This window comes from Patiria miniata, unplaced genomic scaffold (assembly GCF_015706575.1).
Source record: "Patiria miniata isolate m_02_andy unplaced genomic scaffold, ASM1570657v1 HiC_scaffold_15, whole genome shotgun sequence".
NCBI lineage: Eukaryota > Metazoa > Echinodermata > Asteroidea > Valvatida > Asterinidae > Patiria > Patiria miniata.
In genome coordinates this window covers 1,923,436-1,938,048 of record NW_024037053.1, presented here as the reverse complement: position 1 = coordinate 1,938,048, position 14,613 = coordinate 1,923,436, and the positions used below count along the sequence as shown (strand labels likewise).

At 40.3% G+C, this 14,613-nt stretch overlaps 1 protein-coding gene across 3 annotated transcripts; it reads left to right on the top strand.

The window, feature by feature from the left end:
- The first annotated feature begins 1,726 nt into the window (after positions 1–1,726).
- On the top strand, positions 1,727–14,377 carry LOC119722372 (organic cation transporter protein-like). Of its 3 annotated transcripts, none has more exons than XR_005270439.1 (11): positions 1,727–2,280; positions 3,365–3,468; positions 3,831–3,985; positions 6,151–6,319; positions 7,898–8,045; positions 9,832–9,926; positions 11,257–11,465; positions 11,590–11,698; positions 12,432–12,640; positions 13,065–14,050; positions 14,248–14,377. XR_005270439.1 is itself a non-coding variant. In XM_038192449.1 (10 exons), exons 1-10 carry the CDS (start codon positions 1,819–1,821, stop codon positions 13,187–13,189), a joined length of 1,785 nt encoding a protein of 594 aa, XP_038048377.1. In that variant the 5' UTR covers positions 1,727–1,818; the 3' UTR covers positions 13,190–14,287. The 3 variants fall into 3 exon arrangements, 1 of the variants encoding a protein (XP_038048377.1); XR_005270440.1 differs by having other exon boundaries at positions 13,065–14,062; positions 14,260–14,300; XM_038192449.1 differs by having other exon boundaries at positions 13,065–14,287.
- The last annotated feature ends 236 nt before the right edge of the window (positions 14,378–14,613 follow it).

The window sequence follows — 14,613 nt, the reverse complement described above, 5'->3', positions numbered from 1 at the left end:
AATTATTTGTTAAATTGAATATTTTCCAGTTACTATTGTTACTTCATGACAACAAACTAAAACACCTCTTATTTTAACTTAGTATGGTATTTTTTTAAAATTTTAACTATGAATTTGTATACAAAAACAACTAAAGTTAGTTTATAGATGTATTTATCACCTTAAAATTTTGCGAAGTGCGTAATTAATTATTTAAAGAGGAGGAACGTGGAATGCTTTTTGTGCAGGTTAACTATATGGGGTTATCTAACCAGACTTTATTCTACCTCTGCTTATGCCTATATACAGTTTAATACTTTGTGAAATTTTGACTTGTTTTTGGTCGGTCGGTGGAAGGGTTTTCAGAGATTTTAGAATTTCTTGTACTTTTTGGTGTAGGGTTAAAGAGGTTGTGGAATGCTCGAAGACATTTCTGTCTTTTTTCGGGTATATGTAGCCTAAGGTGTGATGAAATAAAAACGATTATTGTGTCTGTCATGAAATGAGTACAAAGGGTACTTTTGAGAGCTGTTTTTCAGGTCCTGTTTCGACCCGAACGTGCAATTCGTGTACTTGAAGTCGTCGTTGGGGGCAGCAAACAAACCATAGTAAATCGTGACGTAATAAACAGGACTCCCGATGCAGCGTAGTATAAACGAATCCCGTTTATTACGTCACGATTTACTATGTTTTGTTTGCTGCCCCCAACGACGACTTTTACACGAATTGCACGTTCGGGTCGAAACAGGACCTGAAAAACAGCTCTCAAAAGTACCTTTTGTACTCATTTCATGACAGACACAATAGTCGTTTTTATTTCATCACACCTTAGGCTACATATACCCGAAAAATGACGGAAATGTCTTCGCATTCCACAACCTCTTTAGCGGGACTCAAAGTAAAGGAAAGCTGTGAGTTAATCGCGGTTTCGTTACGTGGGGTTTATTACCGTGTGTGCGTTGGGTTAGCTCACCCGAATCGACTCGGGTAAAGGTAGACGGATTAGCCACGGCGGTGGGCTAATCGAACGCTCAGCCGCGGGCCAACACGATCCTCACGTGATGTCCGTATAGCCGTGGCCGTAGCCACTGACAAAACTCCCGTTTCGGACTTGGTCTTAGTACGAAATTTACTGCTTTTCAATCAATTGCAAAACTCAAAAAAAAGTTTTGCAATGAGGGCTGGATGTTACAGTGGGGTGGGGGGGGGGAGGCTGGACATCATCTTCCCATGGGGGCGCATTCAAAATCGACATGATGGATCAATGTCAGACAATAGGTGGCGCTATTCGCTTTCCCCGGGACGTTAAACAGCCACTCGCCAAAAACGGGGTTTTCGTGAAAAATAAACAGAAACCGTGGAAAAGGCACTTTCTGCTATATAACCGCTAACCATGGTAACTTATACGATTGTGCTTTTCTCTGGTTGCCAAATTTTCAGTGGGGGACGACTGGAGGGTGGGGGACATATTTTTATGAGGGTGTGCTCCCCCCCCCCCGCGACGCCCATGGCTAACAGTGGCAATTTTGGTCCGCCCAAACAAACTTGCGCCTTCATCGGGCTCTGCTTACTGTTTATATCGAAAAATCTCTGCTAACTATGGCACATTATTCCGTGCTTACGGTAAGCATATTTCACGGGTTAGCAAGGAATGTTGGCTTCTACGCATGCGTATACATCCGTAACTGCGCTTACAGTGATTAGCGCATAATTGTTATGCTAGGGAGCGGTTAGCACAAAAGGGTGATCGTAAGCGCGGAGGTGAATAAAAACCTACCAGTTGTCGGGCCCAAACAACACGTCACGGCTCACAGCCTATAATACATGTACTTCACATGAATGCATTTCAGTTCTCAAGACAGACTGCGTTTACACGGCAACAAACGACCAACTTTCGCTATGCAGTACGAGGACATTTTGCAGCACATTGGCCATTTTGGCAAATACCAAAAACGGTTTGTTGTGCTTCTGTCCCTGATACAACTCCCAACGATATTTCATTTCTTAGCTCAGGTGTTTCTGGCGGCCAACGCCGATCATTGGTGCCTGGTCCCGGCCAGCCAGGCCGTCAACTGCAGCCTGCTCCAGCTCGACTCGTCTGCCTGCCAGGAAGCACAGAAGAACCAGAGCATCCCGTACGAGTTGGACTCCCAGGGAAGTCGAGTTTACTCCTCGTGTGAGCGATACGTGTTAGATGATGAGGGAGAAGGCGACCAAGGTACCAACTCGACGGATGTCGTCGCCTGTGATGCTGGCTGGGATTTCGATCGATCTCGCTACATATCCACCATAAATGATGAGGTATCAGTATTAAAAACACAAAAATATACATATTGCAAGTGCAGCCTTATAGTACTAGCAAGCAAATCTCTGCCGGGCCTTTGGAAAAAGCCTAGAAATCTACATGTATTACACCAGTTTCTGGTATCCGTTTGGGAAAGATTTCCATACCTGGACTTCACTTGATACCCTGTGCATAAACCCTATGAGACTGGTCTGAAGAATTCTAAGTGTTTTTCTCAGTAAATTCTTCAGTATTTTCCACGCTAAATTTGACTTTTTAGCACATGATTGTTATCGCTTTCTGTTGGGTCACTGCAGGGAAATTATGACGACACCTGTAATATTGTTTCAAATTTCCAATAGAATACAGTTCTTACAGTAAAAGAAAAAATCTTAATTCAAGGAAAAAAATATTAGAGATGTTCATGTATGGGATTCTGTCCCTGGTTTGTGCTCGACATTTGTATTTTTGTTGTATGTATATAACTAATGTTTATCGTGAATTAAAAAAAAGGTCTCACCGCTTGGATTGCACCGTATTACAAGAGGAAATTCTTCCCGTTAGGACTATATCCAATTTGCTCACACCGAAAGACTTGGTTCACTTTGTCTCTGATGCCACGGTTCATTAAAAAAAAAAAACCTGAGCTCTTAAAAAAAAAATTCTTTCTCGGGAAAAATGTTGCAACCTGACGCCACTTATTTCTTCATATATTCATCTCAATGAAGGTCAGTCATTGCCAAAATGACGATAAGACATGGATCTGGGACTGAGAAACATTTCAAATTTTGTTAGGAAATACTTGTCAAAAAAATTGTCTTGACTCTCCATACACTTTGGACACAAACGCTGAGGTGGCGTCAGGTTGCAACATTTGTGTTCCCTTTCGGGCAACAAGTTTTCAATTTGGATTTTATTCCGATTGTGGGTACCTGCACAAAATGAACCCGCCGGCATGGCCGAATTATTGTCTATTAAGTTAATAACTTTGATATTGAAAAAAAACCTTGATATTATTTTTTTTTGTTTAGGTCATACTTGAGAATAACACAGGGAACAATCTTTAAATCGAGAATTTGTTTTTTTTATTTGCTTCAACAGTTTAGCCTGGTTTGCGACCGGGAGGATTTGGCAGGCCTGGCCCAGTCAGTCTGGTTTGCTGGTCTGCTGACGGGGTCCTTGGTATGGGGTTCGGTGGGTGATTGGTAGGTATTATGCTTTGGTGCGGCCAAAACCTAAATAGCGATTAGGTTTACGGTTGCACATGCACAATGCACGGAGCAAGGAACAGATAGGGCGACTGTATAGCCATTGTATATGGATACAATTAAAGCTAACATCTTTGAGCTGAGTTGCCTATCAGTGAGTGACTGCCAAAGAATTTACGAGAACCAAAACTGAGTATAGGTGGGATGTTCTTTTCCCTTTTCAATCAGAACCTGTAGAAAGCTTGAACAGCCGAGGTTATAGCTCTTAAAGATGCATTCTAATTCGATGTTACAGGTAGTATAGCTGTCATTTTGTCCTCTGTAAGTTAACGAAGTGAAGTTATCATCGTCTTCCATAGGTTGGGAAGAAGGAAGACATCTTTCCTCAGCCTAGCCCTCGTCGCCGTCTCATCAATTGTGACGACCTTCGCTCCGAACTTCGCTGCTTTTGCCGCCTTGCGTTTCATTACGGCAGCCTGTGCATTCGGAGCCTTCCTCATGACGTATATTATCTGTAAGTTTATTTGTGTATACGAAATCATGATTAAAATGATAAACTGATGCAGTGGATGCACTACAGCCCGATTCGGCCCGAAATGTGGTGGATGGTACCCCGAAGCACACAGCTAATATTCGTTCACGCGTGCGGAAAGGAGCCCTGCTGATTTCCTTCGACCTCGTTTTCCCCCAGATTTTGGGTTGCGCTACCTCAAAAAACCACTTATAGGTCCAGAAAGTAATGCCTTTATGGCGATTTAAGGGGCTTTTCCAAAAAAAAAGCGACTGGACCTGGACAAATTGAGAGAAAATGACCCAAACGTTCTAGCCCTGTACATTTTCAATTCGCTCTTTTCACGCTTCGCCATGGGCGTGCAGAGCCTCGATCTGGCAACTTTACACAATAAAAATAGCCAGTTCAGTGATCTGAACCCCGACACGGGAATCACTGAACCGGCTATATTATTGTGTAAAGTTGCCAGATCGAGGCTCTGCATGCCCATGGCGGAAGTGTGAAAAGAGCGAATGGACCGCTTTCGCTTTTTGCCGCCAGGGCCATTTATGCGCATGCGTGCTTAAATATGAATTTATTAGTAAAAAAGTCCATTCTGAGCGGGGACACAGACCTCGCACCCCCCCCCCCCCCCCCCCCGGTTACTTCATGTTAATTCTTCAAATGAAAATACATGAGGTATTGTCTTAAATGGACCCCGACTACAAGAATTTACATACATGTAGCAACTACAGGGTGAGTAAAAAAAAACGCAACCCAAATATCAAGACCATTGTTTTAGTGAAGTTCTGCATGTAGCACTTTTAAAATCTATGATATAAAAGCCCAATTCATAAGCATTCATTTAGTACAAAAATCATTCAAATCACTTACGTACTTTTTAAGTTACGGAATTTTAAACACAACCACCGTTTTAAAGTTATATCCACGGATCACAAAAAAGATAAAGTGTTCTTTCAGCAAAACGAAAACAAATCACATAGGGATGGGTGTGAATTGTTTTCGTTTTGCTGAAAGATCGCACACCTCTTTTTGTGATCCGTGGACAGGACTTTAAAACGGAGGTTGTGTTCCATAACTTGAAAAGTACATGAGTGATTTGAATTGTTCTTATACTAAACGCAAGCTTATGAATTGGGCTTTCCTATCCTAGATTTTGAAAGTGCTACATGCAGAACTTCACCAAAACAGTGGTCCCGACATTTGGGTTTCGTTTACTCACCCTGCATAGGAATTTGTTACACGGAAATCTTATGAACTGATGATGGTTCCGAAAAATATCAAAGAATAACTTAGATTCAATCCTAAGCTATGATCTCCGTGATACCAAAAAAATGTGGCTCATTTTTGCAATATTTCTACCGGCATGAGACACAATAAATACACATAATGGTCTCGGTCGTGTATATGAATCTAATTTAGAGATGAGATTTGCAAATTTTCTTTTATGGATATCCGAGCCACTTCATAAAAGCATTTATTAATGTATTATTATTCAGCTTCGGAGATAGTTGGACCCAGCAAGCATGTGCTGGTCGGGACCGTGGCGGTAATATTCGCTTCCATCGGTCATCCTGTCTATCTTTGCATACTTTATACGGGATTGGCGCCACCTCCAATTAGCGATTTCGCTTCCATGGGTGCACACCTGTAAATAGGCTTAAACCCATCCGCCGAGCTCATGAATAAAAGTTATACCCTCAAAATATTCTATATTAGAGAGTTCTGAGAGCCATAACATTGGGGAATTGAAGAGATGAACCTCTGGCCCGGACTCGGGGCTTCCAATTCTGAGCATTTTGGATACAATTGGGCTCGAAAGTGGCGCTATTTTGCCATGTTGTGGAGGGATCGTTTTTCAAGATGGCTACCGTTCCGCTTTGGGGAAAATAGGGGTCGTCTTCTTTGGGCGAGAATTTCTCAAAAAGTCAATGGTCAACCCACCAAAAAATGAAAAGAACTGGAAATATGACATGTCGGTCATCATTTTTCTGTGCAGCTTAAATACCTGTGAGAGTTCTGAGTATTCTTAAAAGAATTTTGAAGTATGGGCATTTAGCACTAGTAGCTATGGGAATTTTTTGGCACTGTTGCACCCATTATGTTGTGGCGTAGTTACATAGTTACTGTTAATCTTCATAAAGCATTTATTAATGTACTTTTTTCAGCTTCGGAGATAGTTGGACCGAGCAAGCGCGTGCTGGTCGGGACCGTGGCGGCAATATTCGCCTCCATTGGCTACGTCATCCTGTCCATGCTTGCATACTTTATACGGGATTGGCGCCACCTCCAATTAGCAATTTCGCTTCCATATGTTGTGGCGTTCCTACTCGTATTGTAAGTACATAAATTTACATATTGTAGATCCAACTCGTATTGTAAGTACATAAATTTACATATTGTAGATCCAACAAGTTCACAGTGAACATAGACCTTATGCTATGCGGGTGTCTCACCGGCTGATCTTTGGTTTTTATAATCTAGTAGTAACAATGAAAGCACAAAATGTTTACACACGCCCACCCACACACACACGTTTACGTTACATACCAAGTGTGGACATTCCCTTGATTTCGTGTAGTTAAGAAAATCCTCTGACAAAAAAACCTCATTTTACTCTCACTGTGAAATTACTTTCAACCCAATTTTTTTCTCTATGATTCCCTTTTGTGTTTCTCTTCATTTTGCCACATATAAACCTAACCCCAAAATGCCTCTAAACCTGTTTTCCAGAAATGGGGAAACACTGTGTGGACTAGCCCAAGTCCACACAACGTCGCGTCTACCTGGTTTATGAGGACCTCTTTTGTTCGGAAGTCCACACAGTGAATGTAATGCCTACCCACGCACACACGTTTGCATGGTGTAAATCGAGATTTTCTTTTGTTCCTCTTCCCTTTTCCTTTGTTTGTACTAACTTTTTTCGCAACAGCTCTCATTCGTTTTGTACACGTTTTCTAATCGAGGTCGTCCTCGATTGGGTTCCTGTCCTCGATTCACCGATGATGTTGCACGTGTGTGTGTCCTCGATTTACACCATAAACAAACGCATCTTTGTAAACACTGGCAATCGTGGACCCCCTATTGTCCCTATAATCATCATTCCTTTGTTTGTACTTTACAAACTTTACTTAACGAAATACTTTACTGGACTGGTATTATAGGGATTGACAGTCTAGAGCATTCTGTAAATCATGACTCCTGATGTGCTGACATTTTCAAGTAAAGTGGTATTTTTTTTTGGATCAATTTCCAAAGCTGGTCGGCCGACCAGCGTTAGAGAAAACTTTTCTTTTTTTTCAAAAACAACTACTAATTTTTCGTATTCAGTTAATTTTCCTTGCAATTGGTTACTTAGGCCTACCTATGAAGGGGTTGAAGCCGGGGAACCAGACTACAAGAACATGATTGGTTTCCTTTGCTTTTACGGCATCTATCGAACCCAAAACGTAAAACAAGACAATCTTCCTGCCAATGCATTTATTTCTGAAAATTACCTCAAAAGCAAATGTTTTACATTCCCTTTAAAGCATAACGTCTATTGACTTTTCCCAAAGTTGCCCACATACAATAAAGCAATGTTTTCTTCAACTTTAACAGGCCAGGTTGCTCTGTATATAGTATTGTTTCCATTTTATTTTTTACAAATGTCCGAACTCATAACATTCTATTGCAACTTGTCCATTTACCTATCAGGGGCGGAGCTAGCTATCAGGAAACGGGGGAGTTGATATAAAGGGGGAGGGGCGAGTCCAAGGCGTGTCCAAGGCTACTCAATAATATCTTTAGCATAACTTAACCCGATTCTTAATTAAAAGACAGATATTGTAAACAAATATTAGGGAGTATGTTACATGTTCTTCAAACAGTGCTCTAAAATTGCCGAAGTGCCATTGTGCTATCCAAAATGTGCAGAGTTGTGCCCGAGTCTCCCCGCTGGCTGATTTCGAAGGGTCGCTTCAAAGAAGCCGAGAAAATCATCACAAAAATCGCCAAAGTCAACGGCACCAAGGTTCCGGAAAACCTGTTTGAAAGTCTTGAGAACATCCAGGAAAATGAAACGGTACGGGCCCACGGCATGACACCCAATAATTTCAATAACAACTTTGTAGACTGTGGTATTCTGGGTTTAGCTGAAGGCCACCAAAAGCATATCTTCACTTCTATGTAATAACTTTTGTTCTATTCCAAAACAATCCTCCAAAACGGATTGGTGCTTAAATACAGGGTGAGTCAAAAAAAGCGGAACCCAAACCCCCAAAAATATATTTCATATTTAAACAAATATGTAGCACCAAAAATAATAATGACTGGAAAGCCAATTTCATAAGCTACTTTAAAATGAAAAAAAAATACTAAAATTGCTCAATCCGTTCAAAGAATATTACCATTTAAACGCAATGACCCTAAAACCTTTCTCGTCCAAAAAAGCAATTTATTGTGTGTTTTGACTGTTTGGAACAACAGAAAATGACACAGAATACATGTTTCAACAATTGTCACCACCTGTAGTGCACAATATCTTTATTAACAACCCCGGTTAGGCAAACAAAATGATTTATAAAATCTACTTTTTTTAAAAGATGGGCCTTCAAAAAGACTTTGTTGAATATTTTTAACGTTTAACTGAGATTTTAAGGCTGGTGATATTTAAAGACAATTGTGACGACGATTCTTGAAATCGCATTTTTTTTGGACGAGACAAGTTTTAGGGTCATTGTGTTTAAATGGTGATATTATTTAAACGGATTGACCAATTTCAGCAATTTTTTCATCTAAAAGTAGCTTATGAAATTGGCTTTCCAGTTATTATTATGTGCGGTGCTACATCTTTTTTTAAACATGAAATATAATTTTTGGGGTTTGGGTTCCGCTTTTTTTGACTCACCCTGTATTTGATTTAAAGTCCTTGTTGAGCTGATCACGAAAAGCCATACATGTTCTGGAATTAGCCACGGATCCTAGTACAAAATGCACTGAACGGACTTGCCTTAATTGGTTGGACGCGTGACAACGGGCCTTAAAGGGAAGATACAACATTTGCAAACATCAAAAAACGAAATGATCAAATTATATCACGAAATGTCTTACTGGATTGTTAGGGAATGACATTCTAAAAGCACCCTGTAAAATCGTGGCTCCTGCTGGTGTGCTGACATTTTCAAGAAAATTTTTTATTTTTTTCCAACGCTGGTCGGCCGACACTTTCCTATGGAGCCAGTGGTGGCCCACGGTCCACTGAGCACCATAAGAAAGCACACACGTAAACAAAGTGTAATGTCATCAGTATAGAGGCTTATTTGATAGCCACTGCATGCAGTGAAGCGGTAAAGCTGCGTCTTTGTTGACAAGTATTCATGATAATTGCCACCTGTACAGGCCGATATCGCCGTCTAACCAGCAGGAGTTTTGCCGAGTCGTTAATCCTTGTGTGTAGAATCCGTGAATTAACTTACCTTTCATATTGGGTGTTATTAGCCTGCACATTTTTGTGTAAGAAAAAATTGTAAAGTGTATTTGGTAAAAATATTTATAAGAAGCAATCGACAGCAAAATATCTATTTCAGTCTACAGCAGGATTCACATGTCATTATGGGTTCTCTCGTTCATACGTCTGGCTGACATTTTTATATCTGACTCTTTATGTATCACTCGCCAACAATGATTTTGATATGAATCATTTTTTTCTATGAAATTTCCGTTCGTGATTTCTCTCTCACACTTTTATTCAACCCATTATATTTTATTTAATTGGGCGTATAATATTATTTACTTTCGCATTCGTGGTTTTCCCTTGTCATATTACCTTTAATTGTGAGAAATAAGAATCACTTGCCTTCCATTTCTAGGATCCGAAGTCCAGCTCCGCTCGTCGGACGACCGTCTTGGATCTTTTCCGGACCCCAAACATCCGCAAGAAGACTCTGGTTATCTTCTTCAACTGGTAAACAACAATATATGTTAATACCATGAGACGTGGTTGTGATAAAGTACAGTTGAGCGCCATGTGTGTGGCTCATGTACAATGGTACGGGGTTCGAATCCTGATGGGACCGTGGTGTCCTTGGGCAAGACACTTTACTACAATTGCCTCTCTCGCCACCCAGGAGTAGAAAAGGGAGCCTGCGAGGTGCATGCCTGGTGAACAGGGCTATATATGTAAAAGCGCCTATCACTACATTGTCATCAATATAAAATAGACAACATGATACCAAGGGCGTTTACAAAGTCTTACAACAAGGACATCAACTTGCTAAAACCCACGGTTACATTAAAATATTGTACAGAGTGAGTATACCACAAAAAAAGAAACCCAATTGGTGCCCCCTTTTTTTATTAAAGAAGTTTTGCATGTAGTGTTTTCCAGATCTAAGATATGAAAGCTCAATTAATAAGCTTTCTTTTAGTGAAAGAATAATTCAAATCGCTTAATATGTACTTTTCCAGATATGGAATTTTGAACAAAAACACTGTTTTTTTTACCTCGTCCACGGATCACAATAAAGGTAAGTGATATTTCAGCAAAACGAAAACTATATACATATTTTTTTTAAAAACACATCAAAACAATCTGGTGACCATGATAACTGGCACTTAGCATATACATGTATAACATTCATTTTAAAAAACCTCCTGTTTCCAATGTTAACATGCTTTATGTCCAGAGTTTATACAGGGTGAGTTAAAAATTTAACGAAACCCAAACGTCGGGACTATTGTGTTATTGAAGTTCTGCATGTAGCGCTTTGAAAATCTAGGATAAGAAAGCTCATTATTTATAAGCTTTCTTTTAGTACAAGAATCATTCAAATCACTTATGCACTTTTCAAGTTATGGAATTTTAAACACAACCACCCTTTTAAAGTTCTGTCCACAGATCACAAAAAGGTGTGCGTTCTTTCAGCAAAACAAAACAATTCACACACATCCCTATGTGATTTGTTTTCGTTTTGCTGAAAGAACACTGAACTTTTTTTTTGTGATCCGTGAACAGAACCTTAAAACGATGGTGGTGTTTAAAAATCCGTAACTTAAAAGTACATGAGCGATTTGAATGATTCTTGTACCGCTTATATGAATGGGGCTTTTATATCCTAGATTTTGAAAGTGCTATATGTAGAACTTCACTGAAACAATGGTCCCAACATTTGGGTTTTGCTTTTTTTTACTCACCCGGTAGTCTTGCCCCGCCTGCCACTTGGCTACCCCGGAGACTCATGGGATTATTCTGATATCATTTTCAGGATGAGTCTTGTTAATTCTTTTCTTGACAGGTTTGTGACCAACATGACGTACTATGGGCTATCCCTCAGCACCTCCTCACTGGGCATAGATGACTACGTGGCCGCCTTTGTATCCGGTGCCTTGGAGGTACCAGCCGCCCTTTTTAACTGGTTCGTCATGGAGAAATTCGGCCGACGTTTCTCCCTGTCGGCTCTCTTTGTGTCCGGAGGCGTCTTCTGCCTGATAACCACCTTCGTTCGTACGTTTTTCTTTCTTCGATTTACACATGACGAAGAAGCATTTTACTAACGAAACCAAATACGATAGATGCTTCTTTCTTATTTTATTTTTTTAATATTTTGTTTTGGGTCACTTTTTTTTAGCTCTCGGTGCTGGCCGGGTCGCGGTGGCTATGATTGGCAAGTTCGCCATTACTGCAGTATTCAATCACATTTATATCTACAGTAGTGAGCTCTACCCGACCGTAATCAGGTAAACGATATCACAACTTTCATTAGACTAGGGCTGAAATCCAGTGATCAAATCCACCAGTGATCAAATCCCCACACTTCCCCACAATCCCCCAAAACTTTTTTAAATTACTCGGAACTCGCACAGGTATTCAGGCTGCACAGAAAACTGATGACCAACATGTCGTCTTTCATTTTCCTCTCAATTTTGAATGGGTGGACCAATGAAATTTTGGGGAAATTCTCACCCACATAGAAGACCACCCCTGAAAACGAGTGATGTTTCCCAAACTAGAAAAGTAGCCATTTTGAAAAAAAGGATCCTTCCACAACATGGCTAAAAAGCGCCACTTTTGGACTCAATTGCATCCGAAATTCTCAGAATTGGAAGCCCAAGTCCAGGCCAGAGGTGCGCAGTGCCATATTTCTTCAATCCCCCAATTCCATGGCCCCCAGAAAACTCTTATATATAATAATTTGATTAGTATAACAACTATTCAAGACTCGGCGGACGGATTGTTGGCCTATTAACTTGGTTGCACCCCTAGTGGTCATATTAAGATATGACGTAATCATGACGTTTGTCCGTTTGTACAAAGTCTTTTCCGTACACATTTTGTACACTAAGTAAATCACTCACCATACAAACAACAAAACTCATAACAAAATAGACTGGTTGGCACTTGTCCTTTGAAATTTATTTTAATGACATTAATTTAAACCATTCTTACCTTCATTTTATAAACTTTTGACAGGGGTATCGGCCTGGGAGCATCTTCCATGGTAGCCCGCGTGAGTGGGGTGCTTTGCCCCATCATCTTGATCCTTGGCAAATACTGGCAACCACTGCCTCTCTGTGTCTTCGGAGGCAGCTCCGTGCTGGCCGGGATGCTGTCTCTGATGCTGCCGGAGACCTTGGGCCGTGACATGCCGGACACTATTCAAGACGGAGAGCAAGCCGGGAGTAAGTAGTCCGAGTATCAGCCGTTGCCCAACGGAGCACTCTCCGTAACCAACGAGCATCCAGAAAAATGTGTTATGTACGATAAACAAGACGCACAAAATCGGTTACTCACGTCACATTTTCGTAACGTGAGTAACCGATTTTGTACGTCTTTTTTATCATACATAACACATTTTTCTGGATGTCATCTTTGGTGCTTAGGTAGGTCTAGGTCTACTCTATCTACCATGGGGATAACAGTTATTAAACCTTTTCAGTAAGGTAATTACAGCCCAAGGAAACTCAAAAGTACATCAAAAATGTAACGTGAGAAACCGTGGAATTGCCCATGTATATATACACCAACTTTAATTAAACGAAGTTTGCACATTCTAATTACCCTGCTTTATTAATACAAGTCCATCTCGACGCCTATTTCTTACAGTGGGTCCAGGGCTCAGTGTGTGCCGCAGGAAAGATCTTAAAGACGGCCTTGACTCCAAACCTCCCGAGAACCACCTTCCACTCTCCACAAACAACAAATCTGCGACTGAGCCGGTGGCGATCTGAGGTCTGAAGTTAAAAGTCGAAGTCCCAAGCTGTCTTTGTCTTGTCATTTTCTTAATTGGTTCGTTGGCTAAGAATCGCTGAAACAGTGTTAAGCTTTATATTACTGAATGACTTTAAAAGAAGTAAATGACAACCGTTTTAAACTTATTTTTCTCATTACCAGCTTCCTACTTCATGATTTACTTTTTTTCTGAAAATTAAAACTAGTCGATTAAAAATATATGGTTCGTTAGTTAGTTAGTTCGTTAGTTCGTTCAATTCAATTCAATATTACATTTATTTCCATACTGAAACAATAATATAACAGAAGCAAAATACAATATTGTGGAGGCACAATCCTAATAAGACAAGGTTTGTAGCTGAGTGCCTTTAGAAGAGAAAACAAAGACATTTCGTTAGTTAGTTAGTTCGTAACAAACGTTGACATTGTCCATTGCTTCTACATTTTTTGGACCGATTTCAACCAAACTTTGTCAAACTTAGTATCCGTGCTAGCACAGCCCCAACATGTCACATGACCAGACTGGGGTCAAAGGTCATCATGGGGTCCAGGTCAAATAACGTCAAATTTCAAATAAGCTCTTGGCAAATAACAAAAGCGCTGTCAAGATGTTGGCCTTGGTCACACATGTTTAAAATATCCATGTGACCTCTTCGTCTGACCTACAGTTACGGGGTCAAAGGTCAATATAAGGTTAACACATATTCGTTGGCCCGCAGCTTCCGAGATCCGATCGAGCTTGTTTTAATTTTAACTGAAACTTTGTATAAAAACAAGTAAAGTTATTTTATAGATTATTTATCACTTACAAAATATGTAATTTATTATTTATATAGGAGAAACGTGGAATACTGATGCAGGTTTATGTATAGGTCTAGGCTTATCTAACTGGACTTTCTTCTGCGTCTGTTTAAACATTTTAATATTTTCCGAAATTTTTGATTTATCATTTTGGTCGGTTGGTGGAAGGATTTAAAGAGATTTTAGAATTGTTTGTACTGGTTTAAGGGTATATATACATATATATTTATAGGAGAAACGTGGAATACTGATGCAGGTTTATGTATAGGTCTAGGGTTACTGCCAAAAAAAAAAAATAAGTCGGTCTCTGGTCAGCGCGCGCGTCGATTTTAAGCATGCGCGTCGATCTTTTTTTTTTTCCTAAATGTTCCGCGGTAGCTCCAACAGCGCCCTCTATTTCCGCACCTCCTCATTTTTTTTACCAAAGAGCACCAAGGAATGGGAAATTGCACCAAGGCAAATGATCGAAAGCACCAAGGCAAATTATGGAGGCCACCAATGTACATGAGGACACCAAAAAAAGCAAAATAGTACCCACCTTGTCTGTAGAATCCAAACTGAAGAAAAAAAAAAAAGGGGGGGGAAAAAAAAAAAAAGCCGCGTGGCCGCGTCAATTCCGGAA

Coding starts and splice junctions, on each gene's coding strand:
- LOC119722372 (XM_038192449.1), top strand. CDS start 1,819: ATGCATTTCAGTTCTCAAGACAGACTGCGTTTACACGGCAACAAACGA. Junction 6,320..7,897: donor GTGGCGTTCCTACTCGTATT/GTAAGTACATAA, acceptor CAAAATGTGCAG/AGTTGTGCCCGAGTCTCCCC. Junction 8,046..9,831: donor ACATCCAGGAAAATGAAACG/GTACGGGCCCAC, acceptor TTCCATTTCTAG/GATCCGAAGTCCAGCTCCGC.